At 38.1% G+C, this 18,058-nt stretch overlaps 1 protein-coding gene across 8 annotated transcripts in view; it reads left to right on the top strand.

Moving 5' to 3' along the window:
• The window catches only part of LOC100871677 (phosphatase and actin regulator 2), a 310,790-nt gene that overhangs the window by 60,474 nt on the left and 232,258 nt on the right, over window positions 1–18,058 (top strand). The window contains exon 1 of one of the 8 annotated variants that reach the window (XM_086909579.1): window positions 17,640–17,675. The exons of the other annotated variants lie outside the window; for them this stretch is intronic. Coding sequence (XP_086765705.1) covers window positions 17,666–17,675 — 10 coding nt within the window. The 5' untranslated portion in view covers window positions 17,640–17,665. Of the gene's footprint in view, window positions 1–17,639; window positions 17,676–18,058 lie in introns of those variants that run through there. 8 annotated transcript variants of the gene reach the window in all.

Raw genomic sequence — 18,058 nt, 5'->3', positions numbered from 1 at the left:
ATATTCACTGGCTCAAAACTTCTTTAGCATCGATTTTCGAGGCGAAAAATTCCGAGCAATCCATTGCGTGAACAAACATTGAAATTTCGCGGAGCGATAATTTCGTTTTCCGCAATATCACCACCTCTACGATTCCTTTTTCCTGGAGCCGCAAGATGGATGCTCCACGTCGGACAATTATTGTTGAAACTTTGATCGACGAATATTCGAGATAAGTGTAGGGAGTTGGGTGTGCATTAATCACATTAAGCCTCGCATGTGTGTACATCTCGAACAGAATACGTTAAATGATACGCTATCGCGTTGCCGAGATTCGTGCGTGATATGTAGTATTCGCGAGCTAGAGCGCAGTATATCGGCCGTGATGTATATTTCTCTCGGCTTGGTAAGCTTCAAGGTATTTCATTGTGTGTTGAGGTAGAGGGAAACGAGTTAGCGAGAATAAATAAATCTCGAGATTTTAATCGTCTCGATCGGTCTCGTTTCATCGATAAAAAGATCGATAAAAATTACTTACGCTTAATCCCCTCCGTGGAAATGGTCCCCAAAAAATTATACAATAAACAGAGAAGAATTTTCGGGAAGAGAATTTTTTCCCCGAGAATTCTATTTTACGTACGGATGGATAAATCTATTCTTCGTAAGAAAAGATTGGATTTTTTCTCTTTTTTTCCCCCTCCCTCCTCCATCGAAACAGAAAGATATTAATCAAATTCTCTCCCACAATCGCCATGTTCACAAGAATTCAATTGGATAAGAATCGAGAGATGTAAATGTCGTGTTGCATTAATACAACAACGATTCGCGAAGCACAAGAAGCATAACGTGCATATTATGCATTCTTGGCTAGTTTATTCTCGGGTAAACAGGAAAGTGGGTCATCGAAATTATGGCAGAACATTGTTCCTTCCTATTTCGCCGAGATATTGCGAAGGGGCTGGTGTAAGTAAGGGGTTGTTTAGCCCATTACCAGCCCCGTAAATCTCACGAATTGATCGTTAAGCCCTGTTTCTATCTTTCGCCGCACGATCTTGAACTTGATACCTATACCTACCTGGATTTTATTGTCCTCGGTCGAGACGGTCGAGAAGGAAACGTCACGCTTCGCAACCGCTTTCTGACGTCAACCATTGGCGAGGTCATACCTGGTGCAAACAATTTAATATCACCATATATATATATATATATACGAATAGAGATTATTGCGCATTTATCATTGTTGCGATTTTATACTTTAATGTCAAAGGTATATATTGCATGTTTTGTTTGTACGATTGTTAAATTGTTCAATTTACAATCGACTCGTATGCAGAATTGTAATTTCCGAATTTATGTTTATGTTTACACTGAGACGCGGTTAATCTTCAATCTAATGCAAATTACAAATGAAATATATAGATGATGCATGGAATTATCTATACGTTTCTAAGAATCAGTAATAATCGAGGCAATCGGTGGTAGAAAATGGAAAACGGAAATACGATTCAACCAAGTAATCTTCATCCTAAGATTTGAATGGCTGAATTAAAAATACACGCCACTATTTATATGAAAGAGTTAATCGTGAGAGATTTCCAATCCCAAAGAACAATCGGTTATCAACATAATTTTTATCAACTTTCTCCTCGTGAAATGATAATCTTAAAAATATATTCGTTGACACGTTTCCTTTATGCTTAATAATGGACACGACAACAACGATCGAAAACGAATTGTACAAGTGGTATTCAAAGATTCACGGGTAGACGTTTAAACGCAACATTAAGAGGTACTTGCTTCGAAATGAAAGAAGCAAAAACTTTCTTTCTCGAACGGTGTATAATTTCCCCGGAGGAAAGATAAGAGCGGGGAAACCGGGAGAAACTTAATTTTCCGGCCGAGACGTGTATGAATGCGTAATGAGAATACTCGTGTAATTACTCGCCTCACGATCGGGATCGAGAAAAATGCTCTGATTCTAACCGATCTAGGATTAATTTTTTTTTTCTTCTTCTTCTTTTTTCATCCATAATTGCCATTTAAAATTCGAAAATTATCGAGATCGAGTCTGTATTATCGATCGAAAGAACGATACAGTGGAAGAATTTGATCCGCGTGTTCGCAAAAATATGAATTTTTTACACTCGGTGCGCGAGCAGGAGGAATTTCACGGGAAATATTCACTTTCGTTTCGTGCTACTTCCTGACACTCTGTACCGTAACAATCGAGGAGGGTGCATTGTTCTTCAGGTCTTCGTAACACTTTTGTCTGGGAAAAACGCTTCGTCATTGCTTCGTGCCTGTTATCGGAGGCTAATTGAAGCGCTCGCGTAATACGAATGCGTGAAATAATGCTTAAATAATCGGGTTTTTTGGATCGACCAATCTTTTTCATCGTAGAATAGAATTCGTTTAAACATTTTTTTGTACCAAAGCTCCTCGAGGACGAAAAAAAAATCACGTAATATCTATTGATTTTGACCAATCTTAATAATCTAGTAAATAATTATAAATAAACTACGACTCTACTGAACTATCGATCTGTCATTTAAAGATACTGATTAATATAATTCTCTATCAATCCACCAATATTATTAATAAATTATCAGGCAAGAGAATCTTGCCACGTTTCTCGATTGCCTCTTTTTTCCTTTTTTCTCAGCTAACGCTTTCCACCAAGTTGTCAATAACCATTAACACCTCGTATTAATAACTGCAACATTTAAAGGTCACCATAATTCCCCGTTCACGTGGAAATACGCTATCCCTTTGCCCAACCAACTCATCCAGCATCGCTCCCCTTCCCTCGCATCATAATCGCCCGCCCTTCTTCCACTTTCTCCTCTCCTTTTCCTCTCGTTCGTGGGTGAAAGGTAAGCAGAGGATGGAAAGACGCGAGAACCGGCTCATAGAAGATTCATCGTCTAATTTCGCGGGCTTGTGTCCCCGGAAAAGGCGGCTTCCCCGTGGAAAAGCGTCGTCTCCTATTCGAAAACGCGTCGAGATCCGCGATCGTGGTTGCTTTTTGCAACCACCTAGCCGAGGGCTTCGTTTAGTCTTAGCCATCATCCACGTTCAACGAACGAAAGAACCTGACAACGACGCAACGTAACTTTCTTCTGGGGGATTTTCTTTTCGTCGAAAGAAGAATCTCCATGTTTTTTTCGAAAGGTTGTCGACACGATGTTATCGTGCGATGATTTTTCGAGAATTTCTCGTTTGCAAATGCATAATTTTGAGAGAAATAAACGTTGAAACGAATAAGGATAAAGTTTGGATGGATAATGTTGACGAGTCGAACATTTGTTGGGAATTTTCAGAATCTTGAGAATCTTTTTATTTGCGATTTTTTTTACGAGCTCGTGAGATCGATGGAGACGGGGAATCGATGCTCGATTCGTTTCCTTTGCCTCGTTGAATATTTATTCGGGTGTACAGGCTTATTAGAGAATTTGTTGCCTCGTTCGACGTAGACGAGTCTCGTGAATCTTTCAGTGGATCGAGTCTGACTCTTGAAGCTTCCGTGGAACGATTCAACTTGTGTATTTGCACGTCTCTTGAAGGAGAAAGTTCATTCACAGCACTTTGAGACGCAGCAGAGTTGTAAGTCGGTCATTGATCGTATTCCATTTTAGCGATGTTCTATTTTCGAAGCTGCATTTCGCTTAGCAGTGAAATTCCATTTACCCGTAATACCACTTCCTTTCTTTCCCCGCGAACGAAATTTCTTCGTTACGCAACGCGCCAATTCTCACCCATGCTTTCCCACCATCGCGCTTCTTTCTCCCTCCGAAGAAAATCGAATTTGAATATTCTATTTATAGAACGCGCTCGAGAAAATTCTGCTTTCCCCTCGCCAAATAAATATCGAACGAGACAAATTCTATCGAATAAAAGAATAGAAATAGTTTCCTTCGTTCATCATTCGCCGATACTTCATTGAGAACCGTGTCACACTCGATATCCCGAAATTTTTTTGCCAAGAATCGTCGGCAAGAATTGGCCGAGTGGAACCAGTCCGCCCGGTTTAATATTAGAATTTTTCCCTCCTCTCTGATTCACCTCCCAGGGCCGAAAAAGCGAAGCGATCCCTCTCTCTCGAGGGCTAATAATTTCATTCATACGGTTCGGGAAGAAGGGGATGGTTAAGGGTGGCAACTCGTCTCCTCGAAAGTTTGCACACCGTGGATCGATTAATCTTCGCGGCTCGAACAGATCGGCCGGCCACGTCTCGCTGGAGGAATGTCAAGGTCCCGGCTTCCTCTAGAGGCGAGCATAAATTCGTATACGATGTGAAACGATAAACACACGCGGTTGCTATCGCGGCATCAATGGAGACACGTTTCACGGCCGGATGAGATCATCAATTTTCAGATCGTATTTGAAACGCGAACGCTATTGTTTGCCTCGCATGTTTGTCAATCCTTTCTCTCTCTCTCTCTCTCTTTTTCGCCTCATCTTTCCGTTTCGTCAATTGTCGCGCGTGATTCACGTTATCAGTATGATCGATAACACATCTACGGATATAGAATTCATCGTCGATCGATTATTTATTATTCCCGACTTGTTGGATTTTTCACGACTGTATTTCGAGATTCTACGCTTACAGGTATTTTTTTCTTTTTTTTTTTTTTTTTTACGACGTAAATGTAGCGTTTGAGACTTCGCCTAATGAATATTTAGGATGTAGGATTGGTATTCATCGCGATGTTCGTCGAGTGTTAATTATAGATACACGCGAAGATGAGTTCTCTGCTGAGATTAAGAATTAAGAATAATTAATATAAGCGATTAAATAATAAGTTCCACGAAACGAAAACAATTGTCTTCCATTCGAGTCACGAGTAGTAATAAACAAATATTTTTCGCGTAATCTTGAAACATCTCGAAACGACTCTTCTTCTCTCCTTCTCCTCGCGATAATTTTCCACTTCCACGAAATAATCGATCGTCAACGGAGATTTTCCTCCTCGCGTTGCAACATTCGAAAACAATGGTTGAGCGGGAAATTTATTTAGGATCGGTAAGTGAAGCAACGCGAAGATATTTGCGGGGGCGTTTGGCGAGGGTGAACATCTTTCTATTTTGATTTCGGTGTTCGATATCGATGTTCGCAAAGGCATCCGTAATTTTCCATGCACCCCATACGTAGGTGTCACACGGTGGCAAGCTGTCCCCGACAGGTGACTCCGAGTAACCGACTTTTCTGCTTCGAAGGGAGACACGAGGAATAATTTCACGGATCGACTCCTCTTTGTATCTTGGCATCGGGACGACCGTGTGTCGTTCGGTTTTATTATTTCGAGGAAAACTGTTTTCTCGAAATAAAATATGTCGACGTTCTAACGGAGATGCGGAGATAATTTTCTTCGTTTTCTGCAGATGGTGATTCTTAATCGTGAATTAGAGACAGTTTAAAACGGCACGCTCGTAACGCTTGTACTTTAAAATTAGTCCCCCTTGGCAGGAAATTTCGTTTCTTCCATAGTCATCTTTCCAAACTCGAATCAATATCTTCTCTTCTATTTTTATTTTTCAAATTATTTCATTGAGAGAATTCTTAACGCTAAACCTACCACGGGGCGGTCAAATGACCGTTTTTGAAATTTCGTTTGGAATTTCTTGTATATATAAAGTTATCGTATCGCCATATGATTTATTGACTTTTTCTATAATGTAGATACAATCCATTTTTCAATATTCACAACTTTCTGTATCGTTTACTTTACGAATCCAATTACTACTAAAATCTCTTTCTGTATTAAGATACAAATGTTTCTTTGCACCGGTCATTTGACCGCTCATGCTTGGAATAGGTATACATGAAATGTCGGTAGGGTTTAGTGTTAATTATCCCATCATCGAATAATTCACATAAGGAATCGAGAGTTGAAGTGAAATTAAAATTTCCACGAAAAATTTCATAGAACGAAGAGAACATTTTCTCTCTTTCCACGACGAGCAACCCCCTTATCCCAAAACTCGTCATCATCATCATCCTTCTCCTCCCCTTACTTTCTCTCCCTCTCCGTCAAATTATCACAAGCGAAAATTCCGCCACAGTGAATTTAATCGAGCATCCACGAACGAACGATCAAAGCGATCCGCAGGAAAGTTGGGCGGGACGCCTCCTTTCCTCCGCCGACATTTGTTAACACGGTGGCTCGAGCATGTCGGCCGCCTTCCCCATCTCTTTGCGGATCCACGTTCGAGAGTGGGCGAGAGTTTCCGGGGCGGACGGCCAGGTGAATGTTGCCGCATCCCAGGAGCAGAGCGCGTCCACCGAGGCGAGGGGAGAGTTAATTTTAGTTGTGATACTACTCGCCGGTTATTGAACCGGGGTCGGGAAAAGGGGTGAGTCGGGCGCGAGCGCGTAATTCTGATCGATGCCACGCTGAATAGAGCAGCGGCGGCGGCTCTGCCTGCCTGCTCTCGCGACGAGGGGACGTTTACGACGATCACTCGTCCGTCTCTCTTGCGTTATGTAATACGGTGTGGATGGACGAAGAGGGTTGGCGGAGGCTGGCCAAGGTTTTTGCGCGAATTTCGATCCGAGTGGAGATTGTTAAAAATTCGGAGAAAATGAAAAGGTGGCTTCTTCTCGGAAATATGAGGGTTCAGAGAATCGAAGGGTTGGACGTTCTTGTTTTGTTAAAATAAAAGGTAATTGTTTATTTTGTAACTTTGTAAATGTAGAATTATTATTGGAGAAATTTGGATTTTGGAAAATTTGTGGAAAGGAATTTTCAGGAATTGGAATAAATAAGTTAATCGTGAAATTAGGAAACCGCGGATGTACCGTTGGACAATTCTCTAGGAGTGCGTTTAAATAATTCATGAACTGAATGCATGCATTACATTCGGATGAAGTTACGATCGGACGATTTAATTTATTTTCGGCTCGATACTTTGTTGCTTAATTAAAAAGAGGAATAGTTCGAATTCCAAAATTATCTTGCAAATTATATCGATAAATACGTGGAAAACTCTCGACAAAGATCAAATTGAAACTATCGCACGCGATAAGTAAACATCCAAGGCCTGATCCATCCACGGAGCGATCAAAGATCCTAAGCTTCCATTATTCAATTTAGCATTCGGTTTTCGTTTCGTTGGATGGATGGAAGATAGAAGAAGGGTTCTCGGTATCGGCGTGCACGCTCGTGCACAATAATTCCCCGGAGGAAAGGCTATCTCGACTAACTCTGTCTATTAATGCCTCGTTGATGATGTTAGTCATCCTTTGACGACGCCGTGTTCAAGCTTTTTCACGCTCGAAGAGGAGTCAGTCATCGTTTGCGTCATCCGTCTCGACACAATCGGGGAACGTATCACGATTACGTGCAAGGTGTCTCGACCACGTTTCCAAGCAAATAAATTTCTAAAAACAGGTTCCGCTCGACTAACAATCCTCGAGTTTGAGTGCGATCGAGTCGACGGATCTCTTTGTCTTATAAATCGATTATTTATTTTTCTGATCGATGAAGATAAGAGAATAAACATTCTCGTATCTTATATATGATTTTCAATGTTAATGCGAATGCGATTTATCTATGTCTTTTTTGATATTTTTTTAAGTATCGTCTTATTGTAAAAATTATTAACGTTTCCAAAATTTTTAACGTCTCTTTTTTAATCTTTTGCAATAGTTTTAATAGTTGCAAAATAAAATACTACACAAGCTTATTTTTTTTTTTTTAATTCTTAAATTTTGAATTTTTCGGCGAAAAAAATAGGAAAATTTAGCCGAGATGAGAGTGGAGTAAACGAATAAAATTTTAAAACAGATTAAAATTGTCTCGATTTTGGAAACATGAAAGCATATCGCTGCTATGTTCCACCCTATCTCTAATTACGCTCGTTAAATATACATTAATGTTCCACTCGCTCGGAACGAAAGCTTTCTTCCAACTTTCAGGTCGAGCGAGAATGCGCTTTTTTTTTTCTCGACGAAAAATGTAAGACAGTAATTTTTCTAAATCCCCGTGGAAATATTAGAAATTGTGGTTCGAAAGTTGTAACTCGATTGTGCTTGATAAAAGAAGAATTATTATTATGGAGGGAAGTTTCACGATTTAAAGAGTTTCTTTCGTAATTTAAAACGTGCTCGTTTTATCCTCCAAATACGTCTTATACGTATTTCTCACTAGGGAAAAAAAAAAAAAAAAAAGATAAAACGATTGAAATAAATTATCACGTCACGAAATCTTTTGTCTTTCCTTGTACTAAAAATAAAATCGTAGGCATCCATCCTGTAGAATTATTTTCCGATTCGATATATTTTTTATCCATAAGAAAATATTCCTCGCATCGTTTTTTGACTTGACGTAAAATTAGAAATTTATTATTTCCTCTCAGAATTTTATCGCAACAAGAAATTATCGAAATCAGAAATTGAATCGAATTTTTAACGCAAACTTGCAATATTTATTAAAATAAATTTTTCCAAAGGTAAATTTCCTCTAAATTTTTTGAACAAATACTTTTCAAATAAATGAATTTCGAATTTTCACTCGTGATCACTCGAAGAAAAGTTAGCCCAGAATCTGGCTAAGTATTATTTATTCTGGTGGCGCAATTACAAGGGAATCGGCGTGAATTCTTCCGTGCGATCGTTCGCGGCGAGGATCCCTCGAGAGATGGCGGATAGGAGCGTCCTAATTGTGCCGAGTTTCTTTTCCACCCTCTTCCACAGCTTTTCTCCTCGTTTCTTGCCGCCCACCAATCTTTGCCCGGCTTCACCTAACCGACCTCGTCCATTTATCGTCTTTGTTCCTCGAGGTTGCCTCTAATTGCAGGATTAGCCTGGCTATCTTCGTTTTTCTTTTTTCTCTAAAAACTGATTGATAAGCAGTAAGTCTGACTCGAATGAGATTTTTGAATAAACGTCTCTGAACGATCTCGCGAATTTTATTTTATTTTTTTGAGCTGTAAAGTTATTTATATATAAATGGATAAGATAATTTTTATAATAATCTTTCTTGAAACTTGTTGATTTTTATCAGTGTTGAAAACGAGGTCTCTTACGAATGTGAAACGCAAAAGAAAAAATTATTTATATACAACGAACCAACGGTTTTAATTTTAATCTGCTTTTGCTTTTTCTTCACGAAGGAGAAAAATTTTCTGGAAAATTAAATTTCCGGTCTCTCGGAAACTCATTCGATTAACCATCTTTTCGATCCATTTTTCTTTCGTAATAAATTCCTCCCTGTAATAAGTCAACACCGCGTCACTTAAAACAATTGATTTCGCAACATCTTATATCGTTATCGTATAAAATCGATGCAATTAAAAGTATAACAATAAACTGTGGAAAAATAGAAAGAAGCGTTTCTTAGAACCCATTAAATTCTATAATAATTTACTCTCCCTTCCAATTAGAATTCGTATTCAGATCTCACTCGAAATCGAATCAATCAACCAAAGAGATCTCTTTTAATCTTCATCATTTTAAAATTTGCACCAAGATGATTACCTGAAAATCTACCTGAAATGAAAGATAAACGAAAGAAAAATTTTAATTTGCATCTCTCTCTCTCTCTCTCTCTCTCTCTCTCTCTCTCTCTTTTCGAAGAAATTGAGATTTCCAACCAAGAAAAGGGGGAAGAAAAACGGAAATTTCTCGGTTTCTCGCAATTCCATTCGGTGATGTATCGCTTGCACGTTGATATCTCGCATTGTTTCCGACGAGATTCCACAGGATTTTCTCTCGATGCTCGACTTTCGCGGACACGGTCGCCAAGTACGACGCGTGACAATTATGCGATTATGTTACTCAACCACGTAACGCGTATCGAGAAAGTCGAGACGCAACGAGACGCTCGCTTAATTAACATACAGATACAGATCCTTGCTCGCTTCCCTGCGAGGCCGGAATATTACGAAATGGAATATCTTCCATCTTTGGATAATTTGCGGCGAAACAAGATTCTTTTCGTGCTCGAGTTCATCATCGAATCTATTGTGTATCGTTGGAAAAATGACTTTTTTTTTTCTTTCTTTTCGTTTCTATTAAATTAATTAATTCTAAGTTAATTTTCGAAACTTTCTTTTACACTTTCGCACATTTGCTTCGACTTGTGTGTGCTCCGGAATATAAGAGAAGGTATTAACAATTTTTTTTAATATATCTCCGTTTTTTTTTATTTTTTGCAAAGTACGAGGATAGGCTAAAAAGTAATGCGCATTTGCATGCGAGAGGAAAGAACGTGGAGAGTATATTATTAAATTGTAACCAGTTCTGTACTCGTCTAATTCAGTGCCGCGTAATTTCTTTCACATTTCGGCAAGGATTTTAAAGAGCGGTGATTTTATTACGGGCGATAAAGTGAAAAGGATAATGAAATTTCGAATAACCGATTGCGAGATCATTTCGATAAACTCGTTGGAAGAAATTATCCTATCCTTGAAAAAATATTGAAAAATAATGACAGAAAAAAGAAACCCAGTCTCATTGTTACGTTCTCTTAAAAAACGTGCTTACCCAACTTTCGAAGTGACTGTCCAACATTTTCACCAGTAAGAATCCTTTGAGGAAAGCAAGAGTTCGATTTGATTTAATTTTCAAAAAAAAAAAGAGAGACGGAACAACGTTCGATAAAATTCGAGAATTTGCGCGGGAAACGTTGGAGTGGAAGAGGAACGAAGCGACCGCCTCGGATTGTCTCTCTCTCTCTCTCTCCCTTCCCCCGGAAATTCAATATTCCGCCATTCGATATCTCTCGATCCGGTCGAGCGTCACGGGATTCCTATCGTACTTGCGAAATGAAGTTTAGAATTCCTTCGATATCGTAAATAGGATACCAATGTCTCGTAGGGAACTTATTTCGGATGTTACGAAGGGGATGATACTACCTCCTTAAAAGGGGTAGAATTTTGCGAAAGTAAAACTAAAAGCGTCCTTCTCGATTACATAGCGATATGATGGAACGGATCATGGAACGTTTCGGATTTTAGTCGGCGACGTTCTCTCTTTAATTTACTTAGATGAGGAAAATTTGGTTTTTTACAAGGATGATTTTTTAATTTCTTCTATTTTTCAATGCTTTTCTGTGAATCAAGTCCAGGAGACGAATCGAAGCGAAAAGGTTTGCTTTCGAGTAGGATTCAATTATAGGTCAAATTGAATACGAAGATTCGAATTTAACAAATTATTTGTAACTTCAAATTCAATTGAGTCTATTTAATCGAGAATATAGATTGAAATCGAAATACATTATTTATTTTATTATTAATGATCGGGATACTTGTTTATTGATCGGAATTTTATATATCTGGAAATTTCTTCGTCAAACTTACGAATAAAGAAATACTCATCTCACGTTGAAATTAATCTCGTTGATTGAAATTTTTGTGTTTCTTAATTCGTTCCAATTTTATATTTTTATTTTGTCCCTTGTGTTTGCGAAATAAATTGAGGTTGCATGCGGTCAGCTAGATCGTTGGCCAAGTAGTCGCCTTAAGTAGTTAAGTTATCCAAGACGGCCATGAATTCTTTCTGCCCCGAGCTTAATATCTGAAATAGCCGTCGCCTACAGCTCGGCCAATCTTGATAAATAGAATGACGCCTGGAAAGAAAATTCAAAGTAAAGAGTAGAACGGCATTAGGATAATTTTATTTCTGTCGAGGGAGGGAAAAAAAAAAAAAAATCCGATTTAAATTTAATTCGAATGTAACATTTCGAATATTATTTTTACACGAAGCGTCGAGACAGCAAACTCGATTCAGACAGCAATGAAATGGTATGAAAAAAAGAAAAGAAAAACTCGCGAACATCGGAAACAGATAAACGAAATCTCTGTTATGCGAACAATAGATTAGATTAGCATTTGTCAATAATTGGCCAACTTTGGAGGAAAAATATTAGAAATGAACGTACTTGTAAAATCGCAGTGTCAAATTTTTTTTCTTTTTAAATTTCGAAAAAAAGTACAACAGCACGAACGAATTTATTCATATTCTTCTCTCAGCTTTACGACCAGAAATTTTATTCTTTCGAATTATCTTATGAAAATTCCTTGAAATCCGTTGAATAAAAGTCAAATAAAACGCAATAAAGGTTGAATAAAGAGCAGCGTAATAATGAATAGCTAGCTCGACGATTGAATAAGAACGAATGGTTTGGAAAGGAAGACACTGGTTGAAGTGTTACACCACGCCGAGGAACGCATGGTCCGCCCACGCGGCTATTAACGCTAATAAAGCTTCTCTAATTACCGGTTAACATATTTTTCGAGAGTTCAACGCGCTCCCAGTAAAATTTCTCTCTTTTCATTTTTTGTCCTCTCTTCTTGTTCGTTCGCACGATATAAATGCTTTACAATCGCAAGATTCTTTTCTTTCGACCGATGAATTTTACATTTCTCCAAAGAGATTTGCGCGTTGTTATCGAGAAAGAACTGATATCTAATCTGCTGATAATAATCTTCGATTATTTGCTGATTGTTAATTGTTCGTATTTGTTTTGAAATCTTTAGAACGTTTGTTTTAATAAAAGTACAGATATTTTCTGTTATGATTTGCAATCGTTTGGTCGAGTAATTGAAATGTTATTCTGTTGATCAAAGTTTTGCTTTCATATTATTTTTGTCAATAATATCGTTCTAGAATCACTATAGATAGAATTATAAATAATTTCATCGCTTCACGCTCGATTTGTTGTACCATCCATCCGCCTCGGATGATTAATTAATTTCAAACGTAAAATAATTTCAACACGTCGATGACCATCAAAATATCCCCAGAAAATTTTCCATCGACGAAACTCGTGTCTCGTCCTCGACCCTTAACTCATCACGTACACTTTGTTCATGCATTTACGCAAAAATATATAAAAATCCAATAATATAGAGAAATAACAAAAGATTCAACAAATAATTCGCACATATTCGAAGAAGATAATTTAAATCCATCCTTCTTAATCGTGTCCGTTTCATTTACTATTCTCTCATCATTTCCCTCGTCAAAATATTTCATAAGAAAATTTTCCATCCACGTATGAGAAAAATAGCCATCTGGCGGAAACACGAGATGGCGAATTTCTTTCTCGCCGAGGGAAAACTATTTGCATGCGATCCGCGAGCATAAGTCGGCCGAGATACTCGCCCCTCCTCGAAGATTAGCCGACCCACCCCTCCTCGAAGATTCCGGCCCGCTTCCTCTTCCGGAATTTCAACGCGAGTCATAAATAATCCCGGACGCGAAGAATCACGGGGAGGGGGACGGCCACGAGCGCGAGAAAGTGCGAACGGGCCGCATAAATATTTGCTCAACAACTCCTCCCCGAACCCCTTCTCGTTTCTTGTAATTTCGCAAGGAATCTGGTTGCTGACGGTCCGCTGAACGGGCTGCATCGCTCGCTAATTCGTCGTTAAGACACGCTCTGTGAATAACGTCTCAGCTGATTACTCGTTGTACAGGCGAGTGGCTGTGAAATAGGAGTGTGCTTGGCGGGTTGCTCGACGCCAGGCGTCCTAGAGGCCGTTTGAACGTTCCTGATTTTCGCTTGATTTTCTTTTGGTATTCTTTTTTCTTCTTTTTTTTTTATTAATTTCGAAAAAATTGTTACAGTACGATGTAATTAGTTAAAAAGTTCGATTAATGTTGCTTTTAATAATTACGTAGTTATTATAGTCGATCCGCTTTTCATATAATCTCGACATAAAAAATTATTTGGAATTATTATTATTATATGTTTTGGACGATAAATTATCGAAGTAATTCCAACTGTTAAATTTTGTTAAACCCATCATTGTGTTCTATCTTGTGATGTATTAAGATTGAATTTTATATTTGAAATCTATTATATCAAGATTTGAATGTTGAATCTACGTCTGCTGAACAAATTTTAAATTAAAGTGAAAGTTAAGAGTCGAAGCAAATTATCGTCGAAGCAGACTTGTAATTTATATTTTTTAATCTTGAAAACAATGTTTTTCGTACGTGTGCATAGTTCACAGAAGGGATGTTAAATATAAAGCGACGGATCGCACGGTTGAACGAACTTGAATATCAGATATGAATGAACTTTTCAAATACTACGAACGAACTCTACACTCCAGGGTACACGAATAATGGGCGTTTAGGATTGTGCGAGGGAAAAATATCGAGTAGCCTTTCGAACGAGTGAGATCTACGCTTGAATAGGTTTCGAGCGTAGAATCAGAGCTTTTAATACGTGAGATGCATGACAGATTTAAAAGTAGAATCGAGTGCTATTCTCTCAATTTATCATTAGCATTAAAGTAGAATTGATGAATCGAAAGGAAGATGATTTCGCATAGAAATTTAGCATAAATTTTCATAATATTTCGATAAAGAATTAAACTTGTATATTGCTATATAAGCGTATCTTTTGTACGAGTTTCGAATAGAAAACGTTCCAACGTAAAGGTATTAGACCTTCCAATCCATGGATCGATCGTGAGATTCGTCTCGTCAACTGCAGCATTTGGGAAAGACATTTCCTCTCTGGATTTCCATGGGAAATTCTGTCGATACATTTCTCTTCTTTCGATGGTACGTGGCTAGGCTTTTACAGCACGATCGTTATAGGAAAACGCAGTTTGGTATCTGATTTGGCATTTGATTTTGTGACAAACTGCTTCGAATATACTATCGAATATATATATTAGATAATTAATATATTTTTTCAATTTATTAGTTATTTTTTCTGAAAATTCTTGCAAATTTCAAGAAATCAGAGATAAAAATGCATAAATGCATAGATTAATCTTGATGGTTTCCGTTTCAAACACGCATAATTCCAATTCTCCCAGACAAATTTATCGATCCGTCATTATCCGAATGCACAAATATTTAGAAATCCCGTCAAAGCGAATAATCTACCATTATATATTTGGAACCATTTGTATTGATTTTATCTCAATATTCCAATCGGTTTCATCCCCCATTCTGAAATCTTAATTGCGATCGAAATTGTTGTGCGCGATCATACGCCAAGTTTCATAATGGTGAATCGTTTCGATTAACCAAGTTTCTGCTTTAGAGCTATTCCATTCTACGAGTCATCGTTGCGTTAATTTTATTCCCTCGATGACAATCAATATTTCCAATCCGACCGAATTTCTTACGATCACAGCATCTGACTCGAATCTTAAGGAAATCGGTATCGATAAAGATGCTTTATCGTCATCCAAAGCGTTCAATTGCCATTTAATATCTCTCTTAACTGGCAATAATTCCATTTCCACGACTCGAGTTAAATCATCGGATTCGTGGTATTTTAAAATTACTCTCGAAGCAAACATATTAAAACACTAATTTTATCGGGGGGATTAGTAAAAGTAAAATGATGTATGGAATCGTTAATCTCCATTCCGTGTCGCGTAACGATTTGACATAATGGTTATTCTCCACGGAATATGGAGATAAGCATTCTTGGAGCTGGTGTCATCGATGTCGCGCCAATGTCATCGCCCACGTTGCTCACGTGGCGTCCTTTTCAGTTTCCACGAACTTTCGAAATCGTAGCTCGATTTTACTGTTCTTCCTTGCCACTCGTTGCAAAAATAACGGCGTTATTCGGTCGGCCGTGACGCCGTTATCTCGCTTCGTCCGCGTAACTGTTCGCATTTTTGCCATTTTTCCATCTCCACCAGTGAGAAAAATCGCAATAAAAAGACTGACCGAAATGATGCCCAGCCCTGATAACTTTATCCATTCATTGTACGTACTTTCGTTCTTTCCACTTTTTCGTCCGGTCGACGCAGAAGACGGAATTCGTTTCTTGCCATCGATTCATTTGTCCACGTTTCTTTCGATTCGAATTGAATCGATCGGCCGGTTAGAGACGGTTTTGTGTGTAATACGATTTAACGAGTGGAAGATTACTCGCGTTCTTCGAAGTTTTTTTTTTTTTTTTTTTTAAAGTTTAAATTCGTGATTTTATTATCGTGAAAGTTTCAACAAACTAATTGAAACGACGAGACTCTAAGAGCCGTTAAAGGATCGTTTCACTTTTATGTTGTTTGTGATAAGGCGTTACGAACTTTCTATCATTCTGAGAAAAATCATCTTAGAAACTTGAAGCTTGATTCATAGTTGTGGATCTTCGTTTATTCATCCTTAGAAATATCTATAAAAAACATTTTACATTTTAGGAAGCTTTGAAAACTCTTACGATGATACTTCTTTTTCTATACAATCCAACTAAACTTGTGCCTCAATTTCCGTTAACTCTCGACAACTCAGTTTTCCCTCGAACGATGCGACGTATTCATATTTGTCGTCGCGATAACTGTTCTCCGAGGAAGATCTGTTCGAAAGAAACTCAAAAAGCAAAAAGATGATTCATGTACGATTCTCGAAACGTGATTCTTTCCTTCGATCTTTGTTATTTTCAATTGCACTTAAAAAAAAAAAAAGAGAGAGAAGAACGCTTATTTCTTTCTAAAAATTTTCTCTCAAAAAAACAAACTCTCGATCCCTTCCACTCACGCGTTTCGACAAAACCGTAAGTGTTCACAATTTAAAAAGAAAATCGCCATCTCGAAAGAAAAGAAAAAAAGTCAAATTTCAACCGAATCTTCGTTTCGATCATTTCAATAAATTAGAGAAAGATCGAGAAGAGAGAAGGAAAGTACAATGGGCCGTGCGTACACAATAGGTATGACTCAGTGCACGCGAAAAGAATCAGTGCCTAACTCTTTGAAGAAAAGATTACGGCAACCTTTCCCTCCGTGTTTACGCGTCGATCCCGCGGCAACAGGCATTGTTGCACCGTTGCAATTTCTCATACGGCCCCGTATATATATATATATACACGCGATTCGGGCCCCTTGGATCGTTTCTCCCGTAGCCGGAAGACAAGTACCACGCTGCATTCCACGGCATTGTTTCTCGAACGAGTCACGGGGTAATTTAGAACGGTCGTCGGTGTTCCGCCGCCGCTGTTCCTCTTCCTGTTCACCGCCACGCTTCCTTCTTCTTCTTCTTCTTCTTCTTCTTTTTCTCGGTAATAGACGTTCCACCCTTTTCGGATCCATTGTATCACAGCTTTAATAGCGGTCAATTTATCCGTTAGCTTCTTCTGCCATCTTCGACTCACGTCCTAAAACGATTCTTTCTATGTTCTTTCTAGATTTTTTGTGATTCTTTTTCTTTTTTTTTCTTTCTTTTGCGGTTTTCCGGATCTCTCTCTCTCTCTGCGATTATTCTTGAGCGAGATTCCTCGAGATCTTTTTTCGGATCTCTCTTCGAATTCTTTGAGATCATTTTTTGAGACTTTTTTGGAATTGGATTTCTTCGCGAATCATTTTGCTTTTTTTGCGATTTTAAGAGTTTCCTGGAATTCTGATTATTTTTTTTAAATTTCTTGTTATTTTTTTCGAGCGTTTCGTGTTTTCATGATTCACGTTTTGGCTTTTCCTTTTCTCTCTCTGTTGTATTTTGGAGGAAGAAGTTTTGGAGAAGTTGGAAAGTTTGTGATTGTTGAGAGAAAAGTGGGTTAGCTGAGTTGAGAAACGAATTGGCGAGGGTGGTGTGTGGGAAGGTTTCGATGAAAATTATATAGGATGGACAGTTTCGTAAGTACGTGTATAATATATCATTATACGTTGTACACGGATGCGTTAATCAGTATTTGTGTTTCATCTGCTCATTGTGACTCGAAGTGACTCAGTGATTTATGTAAATAGTCTCGCGAGTGTTGCATGATCCTTGATGTTTTTACGTAAGTGGGAATAACCGGACAACAATTGGAATCCGTGAAGCGAGACATCTAAAAATTGGATTTATTTAAAATTCTGCCCTAAGAAATTATGGACTCGGGGATGTCTTGTGTCTTATTTCTCTTAAACAAGACTCTTTCAGTTCCTTTCCATTCTTTGTATAAATATTTCAAAATTATCCAAATTCTCTCCAATATTCATTTTCTTCCATTTAATTTCAGCACGTGAATATAAATATTTCAAAAAAAATTTTAAAAACGTACTTTTTTCACTTTCTACGCTTTGAAAATTTTCCAAATTCTCTCTTCGAAAAAGAGAAACTTTTAAAGTACATCCACTGAACGTGTAGCTTAACGATTCCAACCAGATGACTCTCGATGACGCT

This window comes from Apis florea, unplaced genomic scaffold (assembly GCF_048593485.1).
Source record: "Apis florea isolate Af1SG1 unplaced genomic scaffold, ASM4859348v1 contig_3158_pilon, whole genome shotgun sequence".
Classification (NCBI taxonomy): Eukaryota; Metazoa; Arthropoda; class Insecta; order Hymenoptera; family Apidae; genus Apis; species Apis florea.
Note: the sequence above shows the minus strand (reverse complement) of the source record. Positions and strands in the feature narration are given on the sequence as shown.